We start from the raw sequence: 14,142 nt of genomic DNA, 5'->3' as shown, positions 1-14,142 counted from the left end.
GAAGCTGCATTACAGTGGTATTACCTGCTTCTGTAGCGCAGCTGCCTCTGGCTTTTGAGTGCACCACTAATCTTTTCTCGCCTATATAATTATTCCCAAGTCCCCAAATCCCGCAGCACTTTTTTTGTACCGCAATGTAATCTGATTTGTTGCTGCGAACATTGCTCCAATCAAATTACTGTTGCAACTGTAAGTTCCTAACTACTGAAAGCTTTTGAGAGCAGCAATTTGCATTATGAAAATAAGGATGACCCATGAGATTTATTTTCCTAATCTAATGGTTTTCTTCAAGCAGCTCATGCATACACATTACTTTTTGAACATTGAGTGTTTCATGAATTTTGTTCCTTGAGTAATATGTTTCAATATCTAGTTTCTGAACTATGCCTTGTAGGAGGAACTTTGCAAACAAAATATACAATTCTCCATTGTTCAATGGAATCCATTTCTGCAAACACAACTGTAGTTCTAGTATGTCCACAAGTGAACTGTGCAGCATATTTGCTTGTCTCGTTAATTATTGTTAACAACATATAATCAAAAGATAATGTGAAGATCTCAAGTAGATTTGGAGGATCTGTAAAATGAATTTTTACATCTGGTTCCCAGTAAATGAAAATTCACTCTTATCTACTCTACAGTTGACAGACAATGTTATTGTAGAACCAGTCAGTGGTCAGTATGCCTTTGATATCACATTTGTCACTTGGTGTATTTGTATCACTGTAGTTCATATCCTTGTCATCACTTTCTTCTCCACACATCACAAATGCCAACAATGGATGTTAGATGTTGCTTACATTAGGTAGCGCGATCATTGCAACTGATATATTACTCTAAATACATTTTGTACAGCCTGCTGAATGTTGTCGACCGAAGACCTGAGCACTATCTGTAGAGCAAAGAAAACAGTGTTGCCAGGTAGCCCAAACACAGTTCAGAGAGCATTCACAGTAAGGCAGTGGTCCTGCCAGAGTTCAATTTGTTGACTGCAGTGGCAGGGCTACAATTGATCCCCAAGCCCAGCTTGTAGAGCACAGCTGAGGATTAGCGTGTTGCTCTAACATTATAAAATATAGAACTTTTCACGTTACTTACTCGGTCACGAGTATGCAATTTCACTGGTGGAACACTATTTTCATCTTTGCCATTTTCTACTTTACGCAAAAACTCAATCTTTTTCTTGCTTGCCAGGAAATGAATTGCATTTTCAGCAAGTACCATAATGGTGTCTGTAAGCTCATACCCAAACAGCCATGTCTGCAAAATTAAAAAAGAAAACAAAGAGTTATTACAACTAAAACACAACAGAAGACAATATTGCATGAAATAATGAAACAGCTCTCACTCAAATACAAAAAGTAGTTTGAAATCTGCAAACGAAAGTTTCTCTGCACTTAGTATGCAACCTGTTTAACACATTCTTTTTCTATAGTATTCTTTAAGTATCTTTTTGGTAATAAGAAGGTTCAGCAATGAATTTAGTATTAGACATGCATTTGAGGAAATTCTTTAGCCGCAAATGGTGAACTTTTATCAAATTAACATTAATTTGCTAGCACTTTGCTGGGAGACTCGCCCAGAAGCATATAGCGTTTATTTAGAATAGCATAACTGTTTGAAGATTTGCAATTAAATCCAGCATTTCAAATGCAACAGCATAACATTTGAAACAAAATAAAAACAAATATCATGTAAAAACCATCTTACTTAGTTCAGTACTACCACCTCTAAACTTATACACACTGTCCCTGCAGAAGACAAAACTTACACCCTTTTTCCCAAACAATATAACTGAGTGCACCACAAAAAATCTGTGGAAGTTTAAAACACAACGCAGCAGCTTGGACTGAACAAGGCTATAGGAAGGAATTGGCATTAGTATTAGTAGTCCTGAAAGAACTATCACAGAACTATTAAGTAAACCACAGACAAACCACATTAGTATGTCTGGGGTTAGGTCAACACTTCCTCTTACATTATAGGCCACAGCATCATCTAGACTAGTGTGTTCTCTACGTTGTAACAGACAAAATCTGCTATGTTTTGGGTGCACAGTTTATACCAAATACTGTTATCACATTACCCACATATTAAACAATAGTTTATCTCTCATAGTCATGAAAGGACACCATGAAACAAATTCTTGCTGTGATAAATTCTGCAGTGTCTGCACTTAACTGATGACAAGATACAAATCATAACTCAGCTTCATAATTTTGGGACTCATTGGTTAAGGATAAAGTGTGAATATGATTAGCAGATAACTAAATTTAAGTGGAACAAGTATTTTCATTTGGTTTAATGAAACAACATGATCCTGTCCTGTCTGCATTTTCAATAGTCTTCACTCCAACACTACATGAATTACAATTGTGATCGTAGCTAGTACCAGAGCAACAATTCAACAGACTATACTTATAGGTTGCAATTGCCAACTGAATGGAAGTGGCATTTAGTTTTTTTTTATTTATTTTATTTTTTTTATGGGTGCACTGTGATAGAGCACATAATTAAGGAATAAATAAGGATAATGTCATGTCAGGCACCAATTTCAAATTAACTCTGTAAATGGCTTGTAGGAAAATATTCATGATGTTTACTCATATTAGGATGAAAAGAACGGTATGAAAAGTATAGAAAAAAAAGTATGCTGGAAAGAAGGTTAATTCACACTGAAACCTACAACATCAATTAGACAAGGTGCAGAAAAGTAACTTGTCTCCTTTGCGGCAGACAAGAGAAAATAGGGAAAAGGAGGGAGGGATGAGGGACAAATGAACAAAATATTATCTGGCAAATAACAGACTGCTCCACATAAAAGGGGTGCACAAAAATACGGAAACATCAAAAATACAACATATCACCACACCTAATATGGCGCAGAAAACATGCTGGCATTCAAAACAGTTTCCAGTCAGTTTTCAATGGATAAACACATATTCTTTCAAAGGAATCTTATACCACTCAATGGAGCAGTCCAGATGGTAAATAATTGTGTGTTTAAAAATGATGACAGTTTCGGCCTTTATGCCAATCATCTTCAAATCTATGGCACCATATAACTGAAGTCAGCAGTGCACAGAACAGCTGTGTGATCCCACAGTGGTTATAAGCAATAAATGACCATAGTATCACGCATCCACTCCATGCACCACTGACTTTAGCCATATGGTGCTGTAGATCTGAAGACAGCCAGCATAAACCCCCCGAAACCAGTCATCATCTGCAAATAAATGGTTATTTGCAGTCTTAATTGTTTCATTAAGGGATAATTTTCAATAGATCACTGTTTTATCTCCAAACGTGTAATTTAAAATTAGAAATCTTATATCATTCTTCCTGGAACATAGTGGGCAGCTCAGGTAACAATGATGGGAGATGGATACCGATCACACACCATTCACTCGAAAGTAGACCACACAGACTCAATGATTCTGAGATCTGGTTACTGTGGAGGCCAGGGGAGATGCGACAGACAATTCCTCCCAATCTCACAAAACCAGTCTTGGAAGACAATGCAAGTTGTGTAACAGCGGCCTCATCATCTTGAGGAGAGGAAAAGATTAGTGTTTAATGTCCCATCAACAACGAGGACACTAGAGATGGAGCACAAGCTCGGATTAGGGAAGGAAATTGGCCATGCCCTTTCAAAGGAACCATCCCGGCGTTTCCCTAAAGCAATTTAGGGAAACCATGGAAAACTTAAATCAGGATGGCCAGATGTGGATCTGAACCGTCGTCCTCCTGAATGCGAGTCCAGTGTGCTAACCACTGTGCCATTTCGCTTGGTCCCATCGTCTTGGATCACACTATTGCCACTGGGGAACAAACACTGGACCATGGATGGGTCCGATCAGCCAAAATGGTCACATAATCGTTGGCAGTAACGTGACCTGGCATAGTAAACTGGGACTCATGGAATACCACAGAATGGTTGCCCAAATCATCACCGAACACCCCATCATGTTTCACACTTGGCAGCAAGCAGTCTGCATCGTAGGCTTGAAATGGTGTAATCAGACAAACTCAGCCCAAAGTTGGGAACAGTGTGAAACAAGATGCACCTAATCAAATGACTATCTTCCATTACCCCATAGACAGGATTTACAGCTTTGGCATCCTGCTTCCCTGTTACAGGTGTTTGCTCCACTGGAATTTCAGCTCATCCTACAATTTCCAGCTTAAGGAGCCCCCTTCGCGTTGTTTTGGTGCTGACAGCATTTGCAAGTGCAACATTCAGATCTGCAGTTACTTTACAGCTGCCATTCTCTTAGTTTTCGTCACAATCCTCTTCAAAGACCATCTGTCAAAATCATCCAACACAGATCCACATTGTGACTTAGCATATGACTTTTTCTGCTTTTCCTGAATGTGGTATAAATCTTCAATATTGAGCCTCTTCAAACAACAAACACCCCTCTTAGACTACCTTGGTTACAGAAGCACCCACCATACAAGCATCAATAATTTGCCCGCATCAGAAATTATTTAGCTCAGACATAATATACCCACAATTACACAGAACGCCGTTATGACCACACACAACATTTGAAACATATCAGGGTCACTGCACAGGTTGTCATTTGTGATCAAATCCTACATCACCACCTGTAGTCTCGGCTAGTACCTGCATTTATCTTCAAGTGAGCATTTCTCCCGATGTTCAAATTTTCTGTACTGACAACAGTGGACTAAGGAGTGATCATAAGGCACACTTTAAACTGCACAGCTAACACAAATAAGAGGACACAGGAGACTGTAAGGTACTACAGAGGGTGATAAAATAACTTCCTGAAATTCATATCCCTGTCTTAGAGTTGATTAATAGGATTCCGACTAAGGTCATACTATTAAGGTAATACTCTGATAAACTTTGGTGGGTTGGCTCTCAACTACTGAGGTCCCCCAGCTGTTGGATCATCTTGTCACGGTCCCAGGTGACACACACTGCATCCATTCACTCTGGTGATCTATCATTTGTGGATAATCGACAAGAAACAAAATTTCTCATGATGCATTAGAGCCTGGAAACTCCCACTAACAGCCCTGATAAGAAATTCTGTAATTCTGTTTTTACTGATTACCCACAGATGAGGGGCCACCAGAGTGACTGGCTGAAGGATGTGACACATGCAATCCTAACTTAAAGCACATTGTATGTCGTTTCAAAAAAAATCGATCCCATCCCTGTGGGACCTCCCATTGTGCATCATCGTTTATAGACAACCCACCAAAATTTGATAAGAATATTCCATTAACCAGTGTTACCTTGGACTGGATTCTAATAATCAACTGCTGTAGTAAAGCTATGAATTCCTGAACTAATTTTCCAAATTCTCCTATCACCTTCTGGAGTATCTTATAACCCCCTGGGACCCTAACCTAGCAGTATAGGTGGTCTCTATCAGTTGCTCCTATCAACTATTGGACTGAATTAGGAAGATCTAAAGTTTTAGAGTTTTGGCTTTCGTAAGTCATTAAAACCAACTACTTTTCTGTACCTACCTCCTCCATGCCTTTAAAACACAAGCGCATTTCCTATTTCCAGGCTGCCACTTCCTATTGGCTACACAACATCCTAGAATTTATTAGACTTAACTTTTGTATTTGCATTAGCTCTATTCCAAATAGTATTTTTTTTTTCTTGAGAGGAATGTCATAATTTTACATAGTCCTTACCTGTATTGCTGTTGACTTGCTGTACACAATTTCTTCATCCACCCCCACAGCTGACACAAGAGCATCCATCTTCTTGTACACTTCATCAATCCCATTATCAGAATCCTGTTAGAAATCAACAAAGACATACTCACATCAACTGCAATACCTGTACTATACATGCAAGTATTACTTATTAAATACGTGATCTGGAACCAAAGTACAGAAAATAGACGGTTCTGACTCTCAAACTAGATCTCAGATTAAGAACTGAATATTAATTTCACCAATTAACTTAAAAGTACTTTTTATTAACCAGTTACTCTTTCAATATGTGATAATTTCTGTGAGAGAAAGGAATTCATTTTTTGTGCGTCAGTTTTAATCAATTCAACTCACAATGCGGATCTGTGAGTTAGAACACGATCAAGTTCAGCATACATCACCATTACCTCTGACAAGAAAATGTTAATTATTATGTGATCCTTAAATTTATCCATGTTACATGGATGATATTTGAGGTTTGTGACTGTATTGCAAGATTTTCATGAAAGAATGTATACTGCAACAGTCACTTGTTACTTATATTTTATTGGCACAACATGTTTCAGCAGCATGCTGCCATCATCAGGTGCATTTACAGTTACTTTTAATTGTAATTAAAATGCAGTGAGGTTAGTTTCCTTTGCTGTGTGTGCCAGTGATGATGTGTGTTGGAAAACATGCCTGTTCAGGAGAATCAATATGTTACAGTGTGTAAGTCATGTGATAAGCAAGATTAGTCATTTTGTAAGGGCATTTCCTTACATTTTTGTTGGCAATTTCATTGTCTGGCATACAGAGCACAGAAACAAGAACATCACAACTTAACACTTTCACTATTATTTGTTTACATCAATCCAAAGACTCTTAAATGCTAAGATACAATAGTTTATATTGCTAAACCAGCAGTGTACAATGAATATAAAACATTAATTTAATGTCATTACTTTCAAGTTATCATTCAGTAACTTGTCTCCATGAATGAATAGTTCCAGTTCTTCATATAAGTCCATTTGGTGCCCTTGTTCATTTTTGGTAATACATGGAGATCATGTGCAACATCATGGAATGGGTGGTCTGTGTTTCTGATGTGGGTGGCTACTGCTGATTTGTTATAGTTGTTAATACAGTAGGCTTTGTGAGTGTTTATCTGCATGTTTGTTAACTTGTGTCCTCCGCGTGCATAGCTGTTTGTTGTGAGGGCAATGTTAATGTTGTGTGATCTGACGATATTTGCTATTTTGCAGGAGACTTTGCATTTGAAAGGAATGCAAGCAGAGACTTTCTTTTTAAATTTCCATGTGGAAGTTGGTTTTATATAGTTGTTCCTTTTTCATGTGACGCTGTCAACTAGTGTGTCATTGTAGCCATTTGCTGTAGCAATTTGTTCGATTGTACTCAACTCATCGAGCTTTGCATATTTATCCATAGTGTACTGCTGGTTTTGTTGACTAAAGTTCTGTATGCAGCATGCTTGTGTGTTGTGGGGTAGCAAGATGAGCTGTGTATAATGGTATATGATGCTGTTGTCTTTCTGTGATCTCTGAAATTGTGTGACTTGCCTCCTTTACTGATGTTAATGTCTAGGAAATTGATGCTATCACTGTTTTCATATTACACTGCAACGTTTATATTTCTATCCTGTTTATTGAATGTATCTAGCATGTTTTTAATATCATTTGTGTCAACATCCAACAGGAGCAGTGTATCATCAAGATAATGTTTTCAGTAAATAATGTTATTCATTCAACTTGGTTTATAGCAGTTTTTTGCTCAAAGTGGTTGATATGTGTGTTAGCAATAGTAACTTCTATAATGCATGCACATTTTATTATTAAACGTAAAACAGTTGCAGTTTATCACAAGTTCAAGAAGGTCCATGAACTCAATAATTTCTGCCATTTATAGTTTTTGGAGTTTTATGAGGTGTGACCTGATGGCTTTGAGTGTTTGTGTATAGGTTTGTGATGTCAAATGATACTAGGGGCCGAATGGGAGATGATGTTTTTGATTTCTTCTGTTTGCTGCTGACTACTTCTGATGGCGTAGTTGTTCGTGTATGTACATGTCTACGTGAGAGTCTGGTTAAGTTAGTTTGTAATTTTATAAGCTGAGCTGTTTCTCGAGTTCACAATTGGATGAACACAACAACCTCTTTGTTTATCTTTAGTTGCGTTCTTAGCTATGGTGCCCTAGGATTCTTAAATGTAGCTATATTTCTTCTCCCTGTCAGTTAGCAAGAAATATGATTTTTTCATTAGCAATTTGACTTTTGTCTGAAATGCTTTTGTGAGGTCTTTTTGTATTTTTCAGTAATGCCATCTTCAATAAAGAAATCTGATGTTTTCCTTATGTATTTTTCTTCTTTGAATATACATGTGTTGCCTTTGTCCGCCATAATAATTATGTCTTCATTATTACTTAACTTTCTGTTTATATCTTAAGTGTTTTTCTGTCCCCTTCGTGAGCATTATAACTTGCTTCTTATTTGGTTAGTTGATTGTTTATGACTTTCATAGCCTTCTGAGCTATAGCTGTCTTTCCGTTACTGCCTAACTTTGCTATATTTGCAGCATTTTTTGGTACAATAACAACAACTTTTATAATCATACAATGTAGACTCTCACGGCCAGTGTTGTCTTCAGTTGAAACTTCCAGCCTCCCGGCCCGGAAGTTTCAACTGAAAACTTTTTAATTTTGGTGCAATAATAATAACTTTTATAATTTTGGTGCTTATTGCAGGTTGTACATTGTATTTTAGCCATTTGTTGGGTGGGTTGTTTTCTCTGTCTGGGATTGTATCATCTAAGTGCTGATTCTTGTAAAATTTGTGTGTGTCGTTCTTACTATTCTTTTAACTGTGTAGTAGCTTCTCTTTTTCAATTTTTTTAACTGATTATGAGTGATCTTCACATATCATATTACAGGAATAATGGTTTCACATGGCATTATACGCAAGATATAATTGTTAAAATAATTAGCTAATTCTAGGTGTGAGTTTGTGAAGAAGACTGATTTCAAATTCTAACCAGGACTTCTCACCTTCACCTTCATGTTTTTTTCAGCCTGATATGGCCTGCAGATACTGATCGTGATTGATCTGGGAGTGCTGTTTAGGTGTTTGCATTTCTTGTTCCACTGTAGGTCAGCTATAGTTTTTGGGCTAACATTTTGGTGATTATAACAATGTAAAAATAACTTATGGGACAACAGAGCTTCATAATCTTTTATGAAAATATTAAAGTTCCCTGAAGATGCTGTGTATATATTTACTATTATAAAAGACTTATTATGAAATAGGCCTTCTAAATGCTGCTCTGAGCAGGTTTATTAATATCAGTATTCTTAAAATTAAAACAGTTCTGGACAAATGTTGCAACTCCTATTTTCTCTACAGAAGTAAGAGGCTAGCTTAAATGCTGTAGCATTTAACATATCAATACTGGTGGTTGCATGATGTTGAAGGAGGTAGATTATATCAACTAGTTTGCTCACCTCTTAATTCTTCAACACAAATAAGCAACTCATTAATCTTCCCCTAACTTCTCAGATATTCTGATGCAATAAGGATTTTGTGCACTGGCTGAATTACAACTGAATGAACCTAATTTTTCTGTCAATTTCTGAACCTATCCAGTTTGTTAGGAACTGTTTGCATGAACTGTGTATATTAAAATTTGCTTTCTGGCTGCTTGTTTTTTTCAATCTGTCTCTGAATATCTTTTGTTTCTGCCCTCCCTACCCTACTAAAACTGTTTTTCTGTCACTTATAACAAATGGTACTTTACCACATGTGATAGTGGCCCCCTTAAGATATTTCTATTAGCCTAGACAGCCCCCCCCCCCCCCCCTGCTGAGGCGAAGGTAATGCCCCACAGTCCCACCTACTGATAGTGTCAACAGGAACCATATCTAAATTACCTACCGTAACAGAAGAGTAAGTCCACAGCTCGTGGTCGCATTCTCGCTTCCCAAGCACAGGGTCCCGGTTCAATTCCCAGCGGGGTCAGGGATTTTCAAGTGCCTCGAGATGACTGGGTGTTTGTGTTGTCCTCTTCATTTCATCCTCATTCATGAAAGTGGTGAGATTGGACTGAGCAAAGGTTTGGAATTTGTATGGGCGCTGATAACCGCGCAGTTGAGCGCTCCAGAAACCAAACATCGTCATCATAAGAAGAGTTTAAATGAAGATTATCATGGCAATCTCACAACGGACACAAACCGAACACCAGTATGTCTCATTGCTGAAGCTATCTTTACAAGGTCATCCTCAACTGAATAATTAGGGTCCCTGTCTATGCTGTTGCCTGCCCCACCCACTGTTACCATGGTGTCTTCCTTTGTGAAGTCTTTGCAAGTGAACCTATATTTTCTATCACCGGACCCTAGTTCATCCTGCAACAGCTGGCCACCACCTCTGCCAAATGAACTACCTAACAACAAGATTTTCTTTTTCTTCACAACTTTTACCGACTTCTTACTTCTCAAACACTTTTTGAAAGTTTGTTGTGCTCATCAGTTTCCAACTGTGACAATAGATCAAACCTGTTTTCCACTTTAACAACAAAACTGTCTGAGAAAGTTCTATTCCTATTTCTTTTGTAGCCTTTTGTCACTTCCCAACTCCTTTTCCCTAGTCCCCCCCCCCCCCCCCTCAACATTTTCAGATCTTGTTTTGCCTTATCTAGTTCTCCCTGAAAGTCACCAAACGTCTCCTCCCAATTTGCTATCTTCCTATCTCTACAGAAATTGTGAGAAACAAGACTGCTCGCACATACGGTAGAGCTACTAACAGGAACGAAGTTTCATCAACTGATCTAAGGATTGAGACGACAAAGATGACGCAATGGTACAGAATGGGAATGTTGGATACTATGAAACAGAATCTACGCCTCTGCAAAATAACCTTTGCCATTGTGGCTAAATCTGTTTCTGTGGATTCCCCCCCCCCCCCCCCCCCCCTAGATGTTCTGTTCTCTGTGGAATAGTTTGTGTTACATTCATTGTGTTTTCCTTAGTTTCACACAACAAATAATTTTAAGTGCTGTAACAAAAAACAACTCTAATATAGGTTGTGTGTCCTAGGTTCTCGAAACAAATCTACCTAGTGAAGGACAGTACATAAGGAACAACCTAAACAGCAATGCACGGTGCAGACTTTGACATTGTAGGTGAAATCCCTCTCCGACAGCAGAATTGTGGTGGAGTAAGACATTTGAGAAGGGGAAAAATCTGCAGAATATCTTGCAGACTAGAACACGTTAAAACTGTTGCAGGCACAATGAGCCATCATCACTTCTGTCCAGTGGACTCTGACAATGTGCAGATGAGCAGACTGTCCAGTTATAACTATAGGTTCATGCACAACATGTGTCTTCACAGTGTGTCTGAGTCAGGATTCAGAAGCAAAAGCAGCAACATACAACCAGGTTGCTATGTTATTGCTGTTTATCTTGACAAATGGTACTTAGGATGTGTTGCAGAGTGCTGTGAAACAGAAGGTGATGTATTTGTGAACTTCATGGCACCAGCAGGACCAGCAGGATCATTTCATTGGCCACATTTGGCAGACAGGTGTTGGAATCCTTTTGAACATATTCTTATGACAGTTCCAGTTCCTACCACAGTGTCAGGAAGACAGTACAATTTGCCACAGAGTACAGTAGCTAAAGTGTGGGAGAACTTCTGTTCGAAGCAAAATCGACTGGTTTTTAGCAGTTAAGGTGCAGTAAACATTAATGATAGGTTGTGTTAATCTGTCTATATGTTGTTGCTTAGTGATTATACAGTTGTGGGAGAGGATAAGAAAAGGCAGAACAGTTTACGATATGCTTTTACAAAATTGTGTTTTGGAACAATGGCCACATCACCAAATATATCTTTCAACTTCCATTGTGCACTAATGTCTTGCAATAACATGCTGAAATTTTGAGATATATATCATTATGGTCTACTTATGCAGTGTTTGAAATTTGGCTTGGATATCACTTGTCCCTTTTGTGCTACCACACTTTCTAAATCAATGCTTTTCAGGTAATTTTTCAAATTTTGTGTGCATGTAACTCGGTTTGTGTGACTGATATGGGCAAGATGAATTCTGTGTGTGTTTAGGCTACATTAAGCTTACCACAAAAAAATTATATCCTTTTTGAGTGAATTATATTTGGCATACAGGGCACCTACAATATGTACCTTTTAATGTATTACATTTTTTTAATCACATTTTGGAATTTTTTTACTTTCCCTGAGAAATATGTTGTTAGTGTTTTGATTCATAGTGTGTTACTGGGTTGTAAAATTTTCACTGGACTCTGCGGAATAGTTCCGAAGTTATTAAGATCTGAAGTTGGGTCTGAAGATAGATTGCCAGATTAGGGTTGCAATTTCCGGGTCACGCCACCTTCTTTCACAAGCCATAATTCTGGAACAAATTGGCAGAGGAACTTAAAATTTTGTACATAAGTGTTCCACACTTGGTAGCATTGGAGTGCTAAATTTCAGACAAATCTGAGACTATCAGCTGGAACATTTTCTCAAATTAGTTGAATTGACATGGAATGACCCATATATGCTACACACAAATGGTTAAAGTAGGAAACTTACTTTCTGAGCCATTCCGGTCTTTGAAGGCCTGAAATAAGAGTGCTCTAGAGGGCCTAACTAATTTAAAATCCACATATAGAATGCCCTTAAGAGATGGTGGAAAAAGTTCCGTGGCATGGGAACACTGACAGAAGATAAGATTTTGACATCTTTCTCTCCACTGACATTCAAGTTATACAGACCGACAATTTACATGCAGAAAACTGCATATATAGCAGTACGAGAAATAACAAAAAGAAAAATAGACATCAAAGTATCAAAAAAATTATAGGACACATTCAGATACTGTACTTCAAATAGCCTACCTATGTCATCCAATCACAGAAGTGCAGTTAATATAAGTAACACAATAGTCAACGGTAAAGAGTGGTAAGGCAACTCAACTGTTTTCTGGGAAAGCGGTGTAGCTAAAGGATTAGCCTACAAGCAAATCATCTAATTTAGAGATGAAGTTGTAGCATTTTGAAGATGGATCACGTACAGAATTATACAATAAGAGAAATTATGGGGAGGCAGCTAGACAAGTAATGCAATAGAAATTCACCAGCTATTGTGGCTCAGCCATAGAGAATGGATAGAAGCACCAATTTGAAAGTGAAATCCACAAGAGAGATGGAAGATATGATGCCCAGCTATTATTGTGATGTGGCTACACGACACAAAACATAAGAAAACTTGGAAACAAACATTATAGTTAAAGCAGTGTCTTCTCAGACTGAAATATAATTCAATCACTGAACTTGTATGTGTTATGAAGCTTATTTAATGAATCATAAAGTAATACAGATAAAGAGGCGAGCATTTTCGAAAGTTCCGCGCATAATTTGCGTAAAGACTAGTACCTTAAACTGCTCTACACACGCGATATGCATCTTACAGAGACTAGAAATGAATGCCCAAACTAAAAAAAACACCTTCACAAAACAATTCCTTATGCGCAAGTATCAATTCTTTTATATTCTTCGTTATGTAAGCAAATCACACTCAGCTTAACTACATAACAGTTAAAGATATGATAAACTAACATCCATAAGATTTATTTATTCATACTAAATTCTGAACAAGCCAGTACGAAGTTAATCATTTCAAAAAATCTTTTGCAGGCTACATTAACAGTACTATGGTACGCCTTTAATAACACTAACTTGTACCATAAATCAAACAGATGCCATCCTCAAAGAATTAAAAGCATGAGGTATGTGCGGAACTACAGTTTCTGGTAGACTACACACTAATAGTACATAAATCAACACATATGAACAAATTGTACAGTCCACCAGAATATAACAAAACTCACGCAATAACGAAAAAATATACACAGATAATAATAATTTTGCTAACATATTTGTTATACTATAAAAAAACAAACCTTCCAAGCAGCATAAAGTCGTTTCATGCGCCTGTAAAACGCTTCTTTATCCAATGTAATATTCGCCATGTTTATATGCAATAACAAACGAGAAGTTTTTTGCGGTGTTTATTTCATATAATGAAATCTACGTCATCAAAAACATTATCTCCGAAGCTTCAACATGTGAGTACAACAAACGCACACACTTCTATTGGTCAACATTAAGTCAAAATGGCTTTGGCGGAGTTTTCCAAACTAAGCGCTTTCCATTGGTCTGAACTCTGATGCGAGTTTGACAAATAAAATCTGTGGATATCCGGAATATCATTTGTCTACCGGTACGCGACGCACTATAGTATTTTCAACAATTCCCCAAGTTTTTCTTTTAATGTCGAAATAATCCTTTTTCGTACAACCACTGTAAACTTTATTTAGTAATTGTGTATAGAATCAGTCATCAACATTAGCTACACGAGACAGAATAG

General features: G+C 37.5%; 1 protein-coding gene across 2 annotated transcripts in view; it reads right to left on the bottom strand.

Moving 5' to 3' along the window:
- Positions 1 to 13,925, bottom strand: part of LOC126469544 (FACT complex subunit spt16) — a 135,352-nt gene extending 121,427 nt beyond the window's left edge. The window contains exons 1-3 of one of the 2 annotated variants that reach the window (XM_050096665.1): positions 13,676 to 13,925; positions 5,683 to 5,787; positions 1,099 to 1,260 (exon numbers count right to left, since the gene is read on the bottom strand). In XM_050096665.1, the coding sequence (XP_049952622.1) occupies positions 1,099 to 1,260; positions 5,683 to 5,787; positions 13,676 to 13,744 (336 nt within the window). In that variant the 5' untranslated portion in view covers positions 13,745 to 13,925. The remainder of the gene's footprint in view (positions 1 to 1,098; positions 1,261 to 5,682; positions 5,788 to 13,675) is intronic. The other variant, XM_050096674.1, reaches the window with a different exon arrangement.
- Between the last annotated feature and the right edge of the window lie 217 nt (positions 13,926 to 14,142).

This window comes from Schistocerca serialis, chromosome 1, assembly GCF_023864345.2.
Source record: "Schistocerca serialis cubense isolate TAMUIC-IGC-003099 chromosome 1, iqSchSeri2.2, whole genome shotgun sequence".
In the NCBI taxonomy this organism is placed as follows: domain Eukaryota; kingdom Metazoa; phylum Arthropoda; class Insecta; order Orthoptera; family Acrididae; genus Schistocerca; species Schistocerca serialis.
This window is presented reverse-complemented; position numbering and strand designations above follow the sequence as displayed.